The 14,468-nt window shown below is 38.3% G+C and overlaps 5 protein-coding genes across 5 annotated transcripts; 2 read left to right on the top strand and 3 right to left on the bottom strand. All coding sequences in view use genetic code 12, as the record gives it.

The window, feature by feature from the left end:
- Window positions 1–146: 146 nt before the first annotated feature.
- Window positions 147–1,106, bottom strand: APA2 (bifunctional AP-4-A phosphorylase/ADP sulfurylase; the record flags this gene model as incomplete). Its single annotated transcript, XM_049325570.1, has 1 exon — window positions 147–1,106. The coding sequence occupies one exon, from the start codon at window positions 1,104–1,106 to the stop codon at window positions 147–149; it is 960 nt and encodes a 319-aa protein (XP_049178847.1).
- Window positions 1,107–1,847: 741 nt separating this feature from the next.
- On the top strand, window positions 1,848–3,716 carry KGF56_004161 (uncharacterized protein; the record flags this gene model as incomplete). The annotated part of the gene is made up of 1 exon (XM_049325571.1): window positions 1,848–3,716. One exon carries the CDS (start codon window positions 1,848–1,850, stop codon window positions 3,714–3,716), a length of 1,869 nt encoding a protein of 622 aa, XP_049178848.1.
- A 150-nt stretch (window positions 3,717–3,866) lies between these two features.
- Window positions 3,867–8,552, bottom strand: KGF56_004162 (uncharacterized protein; the record flags this gene model as incomplete). The annotated part of the gene is made up of 1 exon (XM_049325572.1): window positions 3,867–8,552. One exon carries the CDS (start codon window positions 8,550–8,552, stop codon window positions 3,867–3,869), a length of 4,686 nt encoding a protein of 1,561 aa, XP_049178849.1.
- Window positions 8,553–8,957: 405 nt separating this feature from the next.
- Window positions 8,958–11,231, top strand: KGF56_004163 (uncharacterized protein; the record flags this gene model as incomplete). The annotated part of the gene is made up of 1 exon (XM_049325574.1): window positions 8,958–11,231. One exon carries the CDS (start codon window positions 8,958–8,960, stop codon window positions 11,229–11,231), a length of 2,274 nt encoding a protein of 757 aa, XP_049178850.1.
- Window positions 11,232–11,424: 193 nt separating this feature from the next.
- NAM2 (leucine--tRNA ligase) lies at window positions 11,425–14,265 on the bottom strand (the record flags this gene model as incomplete). Its single annotated transcript, XM_049325575.1, has 1 exon — window positions 11,425–14,265. The coding sequence occupies one exon, from the start codon at window positions 14,263–14,265 to the stop codon at window positions 11,425–11,427; it is 2,841 nt and encodes a 946-aa protein (XP_049178851.1).
- Window positions 14,266–14,468: the final 203 nt, after the last annotated feature.

Consider the following 14,468-nt stretch of genomic DNA (forward strand, 5'->3'; position numbering starts at 1 on the left):
TAAAAACAAGTTACTGCAATTATGGCACTGTTTGCATTCTTTATATATTAATATGTATGTATGTATATATATATCTTTGAACCTAGGTTTAAAGTGAAAATAAATCTGTACAAAGAGTTTATTGGATCTATTCTATTACCATATCTTTAATAATGATATTCGTCTTCTGGGATATCAGTGGTGTTGGGGAAACCTACTGCTCGTAAAATATCTAGGGGCCCCTTCTGCTTCACCATCTCGAATAACTCTTCATTTTTGCACAAAATAAGTCCTTGAAAACCGCACGAGTTAATTCCGAGCTTCCCCTCGTACTTTGCAGTTGCACGTGGAACCATTAGCATATAAGAAGGGGTCATAATAAAGTTGTATGAAATTTGTTTTTGCTCATTTGATCTGAGCACTGTTAATGTACGCTGCAAAAGGGCTGTAAACGAAGTTGCCAATACGTTCTCGTCGACATGTGATTCATCTGGTAGTTTGATCAAGAAATGCGCAAAAGGTAAGTTATTACTTTGAAATGGCTTGCTTTTAGCAGAAACAGTTTCGGCTTGAAGGGCTAGCGTCTCTGCGTAGGGCTTGAACTGCATAGATGGAGGAGGTTGAATCATGAATTGAATATGCTTATGAGGTTGTGAGGCTCCGCTCTCAGGTCCGCAATTAAAAAAGGCAAACCACTCAGAGTTATTTCTCTTTGACTTTTCAACAACCTTGCTCAATATTTTGTACGATGCAAATAGCTCCGCTGGAGATAAGGGAGAATTTTGTGACTGGAATTCTTTGGTAACCAATAGGAAATGCAATGGCACAACAGGAAATTTGTTGAAAACTACCCGGAACTCTTTGTTTGGGCCGTAGTTATTGAGAATAGTGAGTTCGGGCTCTGGTTTCTCGAATGGGTTTGATTCACGGTCTCCTTGCTCTGGCTTGTGAGCTAAAGAGGTGAGCAATGTCAATTGAAAATCTATGGTCAATTCGCTAGCTTTGACTTTCACAAGTTCATTTACGGCAGCGTCTCCATTGAATAAAATGTGGTTATTCTTCACCGCTTGTTCATATTTCTCATTTAAAGTTTCGTAGAAATCTTCGGGTATATCGAATGAATCCATTTAGCTTGGAAAGTCCGTGGTTTTATTGTTTTCTGAGATGTAGTTTGTTTTCGGAGAAGAGAATGCGAGAAAGAACGAAGGAAAAAAAAAAATAAAAAAAAATAAAAAAGTTTGAAGGTTTTGAAGATGGAGGTTATAGTGTGGTTTTAAAGTCAAATCACGTATTCTTTAACTTGTACCTTCTCAGTTCCGCTTTTAGTTATGCAATTCAGTTATCAGTTACTTTTCTTTGTAGAGCAGGTGTTTTTGTTTGTATAATCCGACTTCTTAGCAAATTAAACAATTTTAAAAAGAAAATTTCGCATTATATCTTGACAAACATTTTGTTTCATATCCTGAAAATATGTACGAGATATACATTTGAATTGTATTTCACACCCATCTACTCTTTCATCTTGTTTCTTTCTTCCCTCAGTGTGTCTCAATATATTACCTAAGACTTTCTTGCAACTCCTCTCTCTATTTCTTTAAAAGATTTGCAATCACAAAAATGGAATTAAGAGGTCCTCCCATTTCGTTATTATAGATCTCTAGTGTCCGTTTTTTTTTTTTTATTTTTTTTTATTTCGCAGCCAAATTGTGCACACAAAACTCACTTCGTATTTTGCAAAAATAAAAAAGATTAAAAAAATAAAAAAAAAAAAAAAAAAAAGGTAAAATAAAAAGCCAGACCCCCATCAAATATTTTGAAAAGTCGAGTTGATTCGTTGTTTTTATGAAATGAGTGTTTGTTAAATCCTCATGGAAACTCAAAAAAGCTCCAAGAATGATACAAGAGATCGTTTACTATCTTTGGATAGGATCAAAAGTAGTGAGCCTGTGACACGATTGTTGTTGTCAGAAGATACTTCTTATCAATATCTGGAGGACACCTTGAGGCAAATTTTTGCCATTGCATTTGATACCAGCAAGGATTCTCTAAGCGACACAGATAAGCATGGGTTAATTAAGCTCTGTCTTCGACCTTCGGGCAAAATAACACCTAGAATATTTTTAAGGATTATCAGTAAACTTGGACCTCTACAATTTAGGATTTGCAAGGACAAGTTATTTACTGGGAATAAACTACCTCTAGCGTTGCAGCTTGATATTGCTGAGTGGATGTCCGACGAATTTGAACGTTTCCCCGAAAACATACTTAAGTTCAGTAAAATAGCATTACCGATTCTTGAAAAGCTTCTGTCATTTAAGCATTTACAAGGTCCAATGGACCGAGCAATTAGCCTGATCCTTAATCACGAAAAGAGTCAACTGCAAGGAATACAACCTTTAAAAAGGAAACTGCTAAATTCCGGAAAACCGTACACTTTTGAATATTTGCTGAATGCCATGACATGCAATTTTCAGGTCAATGAAGATAATCTCAATAAGAAAAGAAAAATTGTATGTTCGAACCTGCCAAATGGCGATACCTTTAGTCTTGAAGACTTTTTTTCCAATGACATGATACCCGCGAGTCTGTATAGGAAGTTGACAGCTCTTTTCATTACAAATGAACAGGATCGTCATCTTTTTGAGCAGCATGTTAGAAACCTTTTTGAAGATCTTTTAAAAGACGAGAGAGAGCTACCCCCGTCAATAGAAGAAAAGTTGATAAGCATTTTCGCATATAGCAGTGGAGCAATTTCCTTTCCTCACATAAGAAAACTAATTGCAACTGTCGACTCAGATGAGAGCATTTGGGCAAGGAAACTACCGTATCGCTGTAAATTGTTCAAATTTCTCAATATCAAAGAGGTAGAATTCACTAATATGCTCCAATCCGACTGTGAGCATTTGATAAATACTTTTCTTAGAAATCCAGATGTTGGACTGAAGACTTGTGACTTATATGTGGACAGTATTTTGCCACTTATGATTGCGTCAACGACCAACGAGCCTACTAGTCGTGTGGAAAACAGCTTAATTCCTACTATTTTGGAATTGATTCAATTCTGCAGTAGTAAGCTGAAACTAATTTTGACCTCAAGAGTGCTCATGCTTGTTCAAAGATATCGAGATCTAAACATGTTTAATGAAGAAAACATTGCTATTCCTTTGCCGAGGTCGTTGGCGTACTCCTATTTATTCCTGTGCGATATTAACCATTTGGATGCCGTGTGTGCAAATTTCTCTTCAAATAAACGGTTAAACTTTGAGAGTGATGCATTAAAAGCAGTTCAAAATTCCTATATCATGGATACGATAAACCTGTTATGGAGAAACAAATTTTTTGGTTATGATTCCAAAATGAATTCTGCACAGAGGGCGTTCTTTCTATTTCCATTATTGCCTAAACTTCAAGACACAAGCTTCTCGGAAAGGTGCTTAACACTCAAAAACTGCGGAGCTTTATTTGTTAACCCGGCATCTGCATTTATCGCAATAAAAATCCTTCGCACCTTGGAAGATAGGAAGGAGTCTTTAAGTGTACGGCATGAGGGACCAGTAACCGAAGAGAGTATCAATGCTATTCAACAAAATCCTACTAATTGCTGGCTTACTATAACTGCAAACGAAATCAAGGTGCTGGTACTTCGAGACCTCGACAGCAGAAACTTCAAAGGGATTTGCGATCTTGTATTCAATTCGCTCAAATCTTTATCAGGGAAAAGAAAAAGTGTTGTATAAGAGAAGAAGCATATATGTAAGCAAGATAAAATCAATATCAAAGAGACTCCCCCCCCCAAAAAAAAAAAAAAAAAAAAAAAAAAAAAGCATATAAATTTCAATAATAATTGTTCTACAACGAAAATGACTTGACTCGAGACTCTCACTTTCTCATCCTCCTTCCTTGTTCAACCGTAACATCAGCCTCTCCTCTACTCCAAAAACCTCAGTGTCGTCGGTATCGTAATACGATAGAGCAGGGTTCTTGAGACCACTTACTGGGTCTTCGAGGGCAGCCTTGTCTATCTCCTTGATTAACTTGATCATGCTATTTTCTCCGTAATTGACACCATATGACGCGCTAATTGGTATAACACCCTGCACCCAAGCATCAACAATTCTTGCTCTCTGTTTAGTGCCTAGTCTTGAAATAGGAAACTCGCCCTTTTTGATAAAACCAACAATATCAATGATGAGATGATGCTTACTGAGCACAGTGTTGATAATTAATGGAACCAAAGAAGCAAAATATCGAGTACGTTTAGACTCACATACCACCACGGTATAGTCGGCACATCTGAATACACATGACCCGTTTTTGTAGATATCTGCATGACAATACTCTATGGTGTTTTCTATATCAATAGGAAAATGATGTAAACCCATCACTTCAAAAGTGTCTGCAATTTTTCCCAATATGAAAAGTGGCTGGAATGAAGACACATCCTGCTGTCCATTATTGCGGGAATTATTTTTGGTAATCGAGACGTTATGCAAAAAGCCCAAATCACCAGTACGCAAGTATGTTACTTCTGGGTTACCATCTGCTATAACCCCATTAAACTGCACCAGACTGAAATGGTCAATAGGTCCCTTTGGTCCATTTGTGAAGGAGCTCAAATTTGCTTCCGAACACACCCATATTTCACCATATTCACCTTCTTTACATATTTTTCTTGTTTCAGGATTCACAATTGCCACCTCAGTACAAACGGGAACCATTCCAGAATCTTGAATATGTAGCGCATTTGGTACTTCTTCTTGGTTCACCACAGAAATGTAACCTTGTCTTAAGGCAATAGGATCCAAAAACAAGTCAACTGGTGCAACCGTCATATAGGATCTAGTTGATATCATCGGATTGAAGTAATGGCTATAAACAGTGGACATAGATGCTGCGCTTAATTTGGTAGGCTGAAACACTTTGGAAATTTTCCTCAACAAGTCCACTTCAATTCTACTTTCTGTACTAATCATCATATTTTTCAATGGTGACAAGTTGAAACCTGTTGGTGCAAATTTGATTGCAGCATATTTAAGCATTTGTTCAGTAACAAACACATCCTTAACCTTGTACCTAGCAAGTGTTAAGAAAAATGATAGTGGATTCTCAGCATAAGTTACAGGCGAGCTTAAATAAGTGGTGGTTCCCAAGAACACACCTAGCAAACACGTTTGAACAAACCCAATACCAACAGCATGTCTCACACAACCCACGATTGACGAGTTTGAGTTGAGGTTACAAGTCTCCTTGAAAACTTTGCAAATCCCGATTATGTTCTTGTGGCTTAGCGTAGCACCGACACGGTAATGATCAGATGTAAAGTTTAACCAAACCATAGCTGTTTTGTTTTCATCTACTGCGCGCTTCAGTGATCCTTGATTGAGTTTTGCTGTTAAAGATGACAAGTTGGAAACCTTGCTTAGTTTCGTTGTATTTTTTATCCTTAAAGACTTTACTTTCTTGTGAGTCACTTTCTTGAGGGAATCTGCAATTGGACCATTTTTCAAAAACTTTTCTACTTCATCATTGACTAAAATTTCTGATATATCAAAGTCTCGAATGACTCCAATAAAGGCTGGGAAGTCCTCGCCAATCCTATTGGAATCAAAGGGCAACATTGGAATAGGTATTATGCCACAAATCAAACACGCATAAACAGCAACAACAAAATCCTCAGAAAGTGAGTACATCAAAATAACATATTGATCAGCCCGTAAATTGGTCTTTTCAAGTAAATATTGACACATTGCATATACTTTGTGTTCAAATTTTTTCCAAGTCAACGGTTTATTCTTGCCGCTCGCATCCACGCTGTGGAATGCAACGGAGTCTCCTAATTTCGAAACCCGGAACTTCATAATGTCCTGAATTGTTTTAAAATCCGTCAACACAACTCCAGTCTTTTCGTCACTAGATTTTGCTCTATAATCTATATTTGAGTACTGATCCGGAAAATTGTGTAAGGCTTTGTTTCTGAGTTCCGATACGTATGGCGACCAAATACCCCCAATCACATCTTCCCCATGCGGTATCAAGCTAATTGACTTTCTTACAAAAAACTTGACAAATTCTGCTCGCAACGTTCCTTCCAAAAATTTCTTTTTGCACAACATATTGGCTATTTCTCGACCGCCACTCCTCATGATCTTTGGCAACGTGTCACAATCAACAACTAAAACACAATATAGTCTTAAATGATGACGTTTATAAAGCGTGTCAAAACACTGTTGTGCAATGGCATTGAGAACAGGTTCATTTAATGGAGCACCACTCCCATAATCAGCTTCACTATTTTTCAATTTGGTACCTCCCCCTCCTCCGTTTGCATTTTCCGCGTCGTTCAGGTCGTCAAACTGTTTACGTATAACCTCAGCCTCAACAATAGCCACAGGGAGATACTCGTTTCCAATGAATATGTCAAATATTGTGCAATCGTATAATTGTTTGACCTCGCTAGCCAAAGTTGCCAACAAGTGAGATGAGTAATGATACCGGGAGCTCAATCCTTCCACTTGAGGTTTGTTCAATTTTTTGAATAAAGCTTGATCAATCCAACTTACTCTCTGTCTAATTCTATCTTCATAAAGACCCAACACGTAAACTTTGCCGTTATATACAAACCCCAATAATCCTGTCCTCAAAAAATCCATCTCCAAAGGGCCATTTGGACCTCTACATTTTGCATGGAATATCAGTTTTGATTCTTTACGTAGTCCGTAGAATCCACCAGAAAGACAAGGACTATCGATCCATATTTCACCCAATTCTCCCTTTTGTACTAAAGTCGACAGCTCGGGATTTACAACAGCTAAAGTTGCATCAGGAAGCGGGTACCCAAAAGCATCAACACGCAAAAGTTCATTGCTAACGTCATCCGAAGTGGATGGGTTTGTTTCAACAATCTTTACAAGATTTTGACTCAATGCGTCCTTATCTATAAGTACTGATGACAAATCATTGGATTCTTCTTCGTTGACGTTAATTCCCAAACGGTCATTTGTTCCTAACCAGTCTCTTAGAGATATAACCATTCCTCCATATTCACTCAAAGTGAGCATAGGAATAATGGCGTTTTCAGGATGTTGACAACCCAAAGGTCGGAGGTATCTTTGCGACAAAATTTCCATAAACTCACCATCAATAGTTAATGCATTAACAAGCACCCATTTCACTGAAGAAAAGTCCACCCTTGTGGTTTTTGAGAAATACCTCGTTGCACTAGGCGACTGCTGATAATCATATGTCACTCTTTTCAATCCCAAATAGTCTGCAAGGAGAAGGGAAGCACGACATTTGGTGATAATATTGGCATATAAACCTTGTATCTCCATTACTCTTTGTGGTGCCCAGAACAACACATTCCCAGTGTAAACAGTAAACAATACCCCTAAAATGAGCCCAATGGAGAACCTCACATCCAAGGTAGCAAGAACAACTTTTTTGTTCCCTTTATAACTCTTGAAGCTTCGGCACAAACCACCTCCAGAGTCCGGAAGACTCAGAAGAGCCTTATCAAGACAAAACATTTGCTGGGAAATAGTCTTATGGCTCAAAGCTATACCTCTCAACTCTCCAACTGGTGACCTTGAAAATTCAATATATGCAAGGTTCATATTCGACATCTTTTCATTTGTATGCAGTCGCCTTGAGGTCCAGTATGATATTTCCGATTTCTTAGCTGACCCAAGATCTGTTGTTCGCCAGCGTAAAAGTTTTGAGGGCCACTGAATCCTCAGACTCTGGGCGTTGAGCCTATCGAGTTCCTTTGCCACAGTTTCTGAGTAAAGCAACAACTTTGAGGATGTCAAATTTAGTATACCCATAACCTCTGTCAAGGAAATATCCTGGTGTATTGGTATCGCAGTTACTCCTGCAATGAAGCAACCAAACAATGCGGTTACAAACTCCACCACTTCTCCATCTTTGTAAAGTAAAACAACCGTGTCGCTGTTTTTCATAGATACTCTATGGTGAATCTCGTGTGCTATTTTCACTGACTTGAGGTATATTTTCTCCCAGGTTATTGAGCTCATTTCTTTGCTCTTTGAGTCCAAAACAACAAATGCCAAATCGGTCTTGTAAAGGGTGGCTCTTGAAGCCAAGATGTCAACAAAATCATTAGTGATTTTACCTTTTGACGATGATGATGATGATGATGCAGCAGCAGCAGCAGCAGCAGCAGCATTGGTGGTGGAGATCCGCGGCTTCAAAGGTAACTCCAATTTAGATGGATCCAACGGGAAATAGTCCCGTTGGTTTTGTTGGTGTAGCTTATTTATCGACTGAAGTATTGCTTCTCTTCGGTTGATATAGTTCCATTGATCGATTGTTTTATTGACCAAAAAGTCTTCGTCTAATTTCTGCAATAAAATCGCCAAATCGGGTGGTATATCGGTATTCCCACCAGCAGCTCCCACGTTGGACCCTACACCCAGTGATAACCCTGAAGCTTCGGCCATCATCAAGTTTGAGTCCTTTATCGAAAGAATTCCCAAATCAGGATGAATCGTTGCCTCTGAAATAGACCTTTGTCGTTGCGAATTATAAATAGGACTGAGATTAGATTGCGACATTTATATTTCATTCCACACCTAATAGCAGATCTTTTACTTCCTCTAACCTTTTGCACGATACAAATATATCGAACCAGATACAATAAAATCTGGCAATAATGATATCACTATTACCAGGTATTGACTTTTTTTTTTGATCTTTTCTTTCAAAGTGATTTTGTGACACCGAGACCAATTTTAGTAATTATTATTATTTTTTTTTTTTTTTTTCACTTGTACCTCATCGTGTTAACAGAAACGGCTTGTTTTCTACTCACCATATAAAGAACGGCTTGTTTGCTTTTTGAGGAAAGGGTGAATAAAGGTGGTATAAAGAGAGTGCTGGTTTACAGTGTGAGTTGATAAAAAGGGTGCTGGTTTACTGTGTGGTTTACAGTGTGAGTTGATTTTCTTTCTTCCTTTCTTATGCTACGACTAGGGAATTTAGTTAGCCGGGACAAGTTTTTTGGCATTGTTCTTAATCGGTATGCACTGCTTGCACATCCATGTCGCCAGTTATTTATACCTAGTTCAAAAATCAAACGACAACAAAAGCTATCAGATGGTAAAGGAAACCTAAAGAACAAACGGAAAGCTGCAGGCGAGAAACTGCGCTTGCGATCTAAACAGGGGAATGTGCCAACGAGTGCACCAGCGGATCTCAGCAGCCTTCGAAGTTTGTCTCAAGAATTATCCAGCTACATTCGATATAATTCCAATCCAGACACGGACACAGCTGAATTTGATCATGATTTGGCATTTAACCAAATATATGAAGAAATATCTAGCATCCAGACACCTCAGCAACCACAATTACAAGCTTTGCCACATGATATAAAGTTGGAACTTCCCGAAGAAATCAGAGATAGGTTGGGTTTAATTATTGATTTTCTGCTGTTTGATGGTCGAGCGGATCTGTATGATTGGAACATGGTTTTATCTCAACTATCTCAAAGCGGTGGCTTTACTAATCTTAATGTGACCTCGATTAACAATTTCATAAAGCTAATACCACTGAAGCAATTAGTCGACTTAATTCCTGTTATCGAGCAGATGTTCAGAGAAGCAGACCTTGAGGTGCCATACAAGACAGAGTGGAGATTCTTTAAAGCTTTATGTGTTGGTAGTAAGTTACCTGATTCGCAAATTGAGCGATTGGAGTATTATTTCAACAAGTTTCTACAAGAAAAAGGTGATAAAATAGATTTCTTTGAAACAATGACATTTGCATATGTAAAAAACTATAATATGCGCAAAGTTGAAGCATTATTGAAAGAGATGCAATCTAAAGAGATGGTGATTAGTAACCAGATTTTCAAAGCGATACTTCGAGGATATATCCATTACGAGAAGAACTTTCAAAAGGCATTGGAGACTTTTGATGGGATGAAGTTTTTATCTGAAAAGACTCAACCCGATTCACGGGATTATGAAGAAATCATTAAAGCATGTGTTCTGGAGGGTCAACTAGAAAAAGGCATGGACTTTTACCAAGAAGCGCTAGACAAAAAACTAGGTGTGGAACAAGGAGTTTTTGTTGCATTGGCAAGAGGATGCTCGATAAGCAAAAAATACTCGTCCAAGTCTTGGGAGTTTCTATTCAAAATTTATGATCATGGTTGGAAACCAGATTTGGCCACTTATGAAGCAATGTTGTTTATATTTGCACAAGAAGGCGAGGTGAACTTAACAAGAGCACTCTTTTATAAAATGTTGCAGACCGGTTCAGTCACTCCCAAAGCTTTATCCTATTTGATGAAATCGTATTCTAGGTATAACTCAGCTGTCACAGGAACAAAACTGAAGTTGAATACTGGGGGTGAAAGAGACAGGTTTTTTCGCAGAAACATTCTTGAGAGTGTTGATTTTCAACAGGGAACAGTTGATGAGTTCCCGTTTTTACCTTTGAAAAATTTGAGTAGCAAGGAATTGGTATTTGCAGAGGCTCAGGCAGTATGGAAGTATATCTCTACCCATAAGCCCGATTTTGCGTCTCCATACTTTGTTTCTTCGTTCTTGAGTACGGCATTAAACCATGCAAGCTCCTTGAATGAATTTTCCAATAAATTCGAGGAATGTACATATTTGGATACAACTGGGTTAAGAACCAGACAAGTTGTGGATGATAGCAGCAGCAGCAGCAGCAGTAGTATTGAGGAGGGTCCTTTTGAGAAGGGCAACCAGGAAGTGAGCTCACCTGCTCATATTTCAGCACTTTCAGACACTACTCAACAACAACAACAACAACCACATAACTTTGTCAAAATTCCTAGAAATACTGCGCTGTATTTGATAGCATTGAGAGCAGCAGTAAAGCACAAGGATTATGAATTTGCTAAAAGCATACTTGAGGAAAGAGGTACTTACCGAAAAACTAGCCAATTTCAAGAGTTACCGGCAGAGGAACGGAAGAAATTGGACTTTCAATTTGCTTGTGCTATGGTTGACTGTTTCACAAAATTGGGAATTCTACATGATGCTCTAGCGATAGCATTGCTGTCGGAGGGAACCTTTAATTGGACCATGAAGGAGTTGAGGAAACTAATGAAGGCAACTTTAGTTCTTGGTGATCGTAAGACTGAAGACGCTATAAAGGGTATAGTTGCACGTACAAGAGCTCGTACTGGAAGTGGGATCATGAAAGATGACTATTTGAAAGCTCAAGCAAAATTAAATCGTGGTGTTGTTTATGCCCACTAGAGAAAGAAACTGTAAATAGAAATTTGTATTCCTGAATTATAGAATAAATGCATTTTAGACTGGAAAAAGTGGACTAGAAAAGAACTCTGTCTATATTCTAGATAATTTACTATTTACATATACACACACAAACATATATATATATATATATATGTTAGTGTTGGTGTAACTCTCCCCACCTATACAATTCTTCTCACCGCGCAGAGACGATGCTGATAAGACCGTTTTTCTTGATCACTTTTTGTATGGAACTTGACAAGTATCGTTCAAAATTTGGATTCTTTCGCATCATATCAACAATATTTGCATCGCTTTGCTGTACCAAATTTTTATCAAAAACAATCGTTCCTCTTGCCTTTCCATCAATAAACACATTGTATCTTTGAATACAAGTTTGAAGTAATTCCTCCCTTGGATACAGTTGTTGAAGTACAGAACTTGGTTCACGTCCTTCTTTGATATTCACCTTTTCCCAACATTCTTCAGCAGTAACGGGAGTCACGGGCGCCATACATACCAACAATTTTCTGTAGATATTTTGAATCAATTCCGCTTTATAATAATTTGATTTTTTAATTGCCTCTGTGATTAAGTTGGTAATCTTCATCAAGTCGGAAACAACAGTATTGAGTGAAAACACCTCGTCTATAGAGTTGGCTATATTTTGTATGAGTCCCTGGACACTATTGTAGAGCTCAAATTCATGCTCGTTTAGTTCAATAGTTTTTGATTCGTTGTGTTCATTTACTCCTCCCCATAATCTAACGCTGGCGGCGTGCACCAGACCCTGAGAGAAATTCGCATCGTCCAACTCATAAACAGAGTCGGCAAGGTTAATCACTCTTCTAAGCCATCTGTCTATTCCCAGGATTTGTTCCTCATTCCATTGAAGAGTATCGGAAACAGGTGCCAGAAATATTATATGTGCTCTTGTTGCATCTGCTCCATGTTTTAGGATGCATTCGCCAGGGTCTACACCATTGAATTTTGACTTGGACATCTTTTCGTATGTTATTACAGGCGTTTTACCAGATCCTTTGATTACAGGAGTTTCGGAATCATTCCAATTAAGTTCTTCCTGTTTCAAAAATTTCCCATTTGATGGGTCGCTAAAGGTCTTTCCATGAACCATTCCTTGTGTTATCAATCTCAACATTGGCTCATCTCCCCCACTGCTTTTGATGCCTTCCTCCCCTTTTTCTTCACCCCAGATCCCTTGATCCTTCAAGAATTTTGCTACAAATCTCGTATACATCAAGTGCAAGATAGCGTGTTCCACACCTCCAATGTACAAATCAACAGGCATGTTTTGACTTGCTTCTTTGCTGAGAATCATTTTATTGTTGTGTGGATCCAAATAACGCAAAAAATACCAAGACGAGTCCATAAAAGTGTCCATAGTATCAGTTTCTCTTTTGGCAGAACCACCACACGATGGACACTTGCAATGGACAAAATCATGCGCATTCTCCAAAGGATTGCCCTTTCCAAAATACTTGCTATCCACTTTCGGTAACAACACGGGTAATTGTTCCTCAGGAACGCCTACGGGACCGCATTTTTCACAGTGAACAATCGGAATAGGTGCACCCCAATACCTTTGTCTGCTGATTAACCAATCCTTCAACTTATAGTGAGTGACTTCTTCTCCAAGACCTAGTTCATTAAGCCTAGTGGTGATTTCTCTTGCTGCATCGGCGGGAGATTTTCCTTCGTAGTCTCCCAAACTTGCAACATGGGGATTGGAGCTACGCAAGACTCCTTGTTTTGATACATACGGAATAGTAATGTTCTCCTCCTCCTCACTTGGTTGTTGTTCCTTAGAGTCAGTGCCAATTACCTGAATAATTTTCCCATTTGGTTCATGCAATTTCCAAAACTCGTAATCTCTAAGGTCGTGACCAGGGCAACCCATTACTGCACCAGAACCATATTCACTTAGAACATAAGGAGCAACATAAATAGGAACGTCAAAAATCTCACGCTTACTATTATCACTATTAATTGGTATTGAAGCAGTCAAATTTTCAAGTTTATACCCTTGCTTAGAATCAGAATCCAAGGTTTTTGCATGGTTTATAAATTCTGCCAACTTTATATCATTTTTTGCAAGTTCTACAACTAATGCATGGTTTAGACTCAATGCGAGGAACTGCACACTGAATAATGTATCTGGACGAGTCGTATACACGCGCAAAGGGTTCCCGCTGTTGCTGATGGGAAAGCTTATCAGGAGCCCACGAGACTTTCCAATCCAATTTTTTTGCATTGTTTTAACATTCTGCGGCCAACCTGTTAAAGTATCCAAATCTTGAACGAGTCTTTCTGCATATTTCGTTATCCCTATAAACCACTGTTTTAAGTTTCTCTTCTCAACAATAGCTCCACTCCTCCATGATTTTCCCTCTGAGTCGACTTGCTCATTCGCCAAAACTGTTTTGTCTACAGGATCCCAATTTATTTCAGCCTCCTTTTGATACGCAAGTCCGTTTTCAAACATCATAAGAAATATCTTCTGAGTCCATTTGTAGTACTCTGGAGAACATGTGTTGATTTCTCGATGCCAATCAAAATCCGCTAAAAAACACTTCATTTGATCTTTCATTACTGCAATATTAGTCTCTGTCCATATGGCTGGATCGATGCCCCTCTCAACTGCAGCATTTTCTGCAGGCAATCCAAAGGCGTCCCATCCCATGGGATTGATAACCTTGTACCCTTGCATCTTCTTAAATCTGGCAACTACGTCACCTATAGTGTAAACCCGAAGATGACCCATGTGCAAAATACCCGAAGGGTACGGAAACATCACTAACAAGTAGAAACATTTTGCCTTATCAGAGAAAGCAACATTGCTGTTGGTTCCCGTAGTAGTTGGTGTCGCTCGAAGATACTTGTTGTTTTGCCAATTTTTAGTCCATTTCTCATCAAGCTCTTTGAAATTGATTTCTTTTATAGCATAGGTTCTGCTTTGCATGATAAAAGCTTTAGCCAACGAAGTGACTTCATTACGTCTGGTCCAATATCGTATCATCTAGAAAATTTACAAGTGGGAAAAGGGGTAACAGGGCTAGTCAATTTGTATGGTTCTTCACCTATTTCTCCATAATACCATTGAATCTTCAAATATACTTGATTGATAAACTCTTCTCTGAAAAGTCTCAAAACAAAATCGAGTGAAAAAAAAACAAAAAAAAAAACAAAAAAAAAAAAAAACATAATAGTAAAGGTTGATGG

This window comes from Candida oxycetoniae, assembly GCF_023343755.2.
Source record: "Candida oxycetoniae strain CBS 10844 chromosome Unknown scaffold17, whole genome shotgun sequence".
In the NCBI taxonomy this organism is placed as follows: Eukaryota; Fungi; Ascomycota; class Pichiomycetes; order Serinales; family Debaryomycetaceae; genus Lodderomyces; species Lodderomyces oxycetoniae.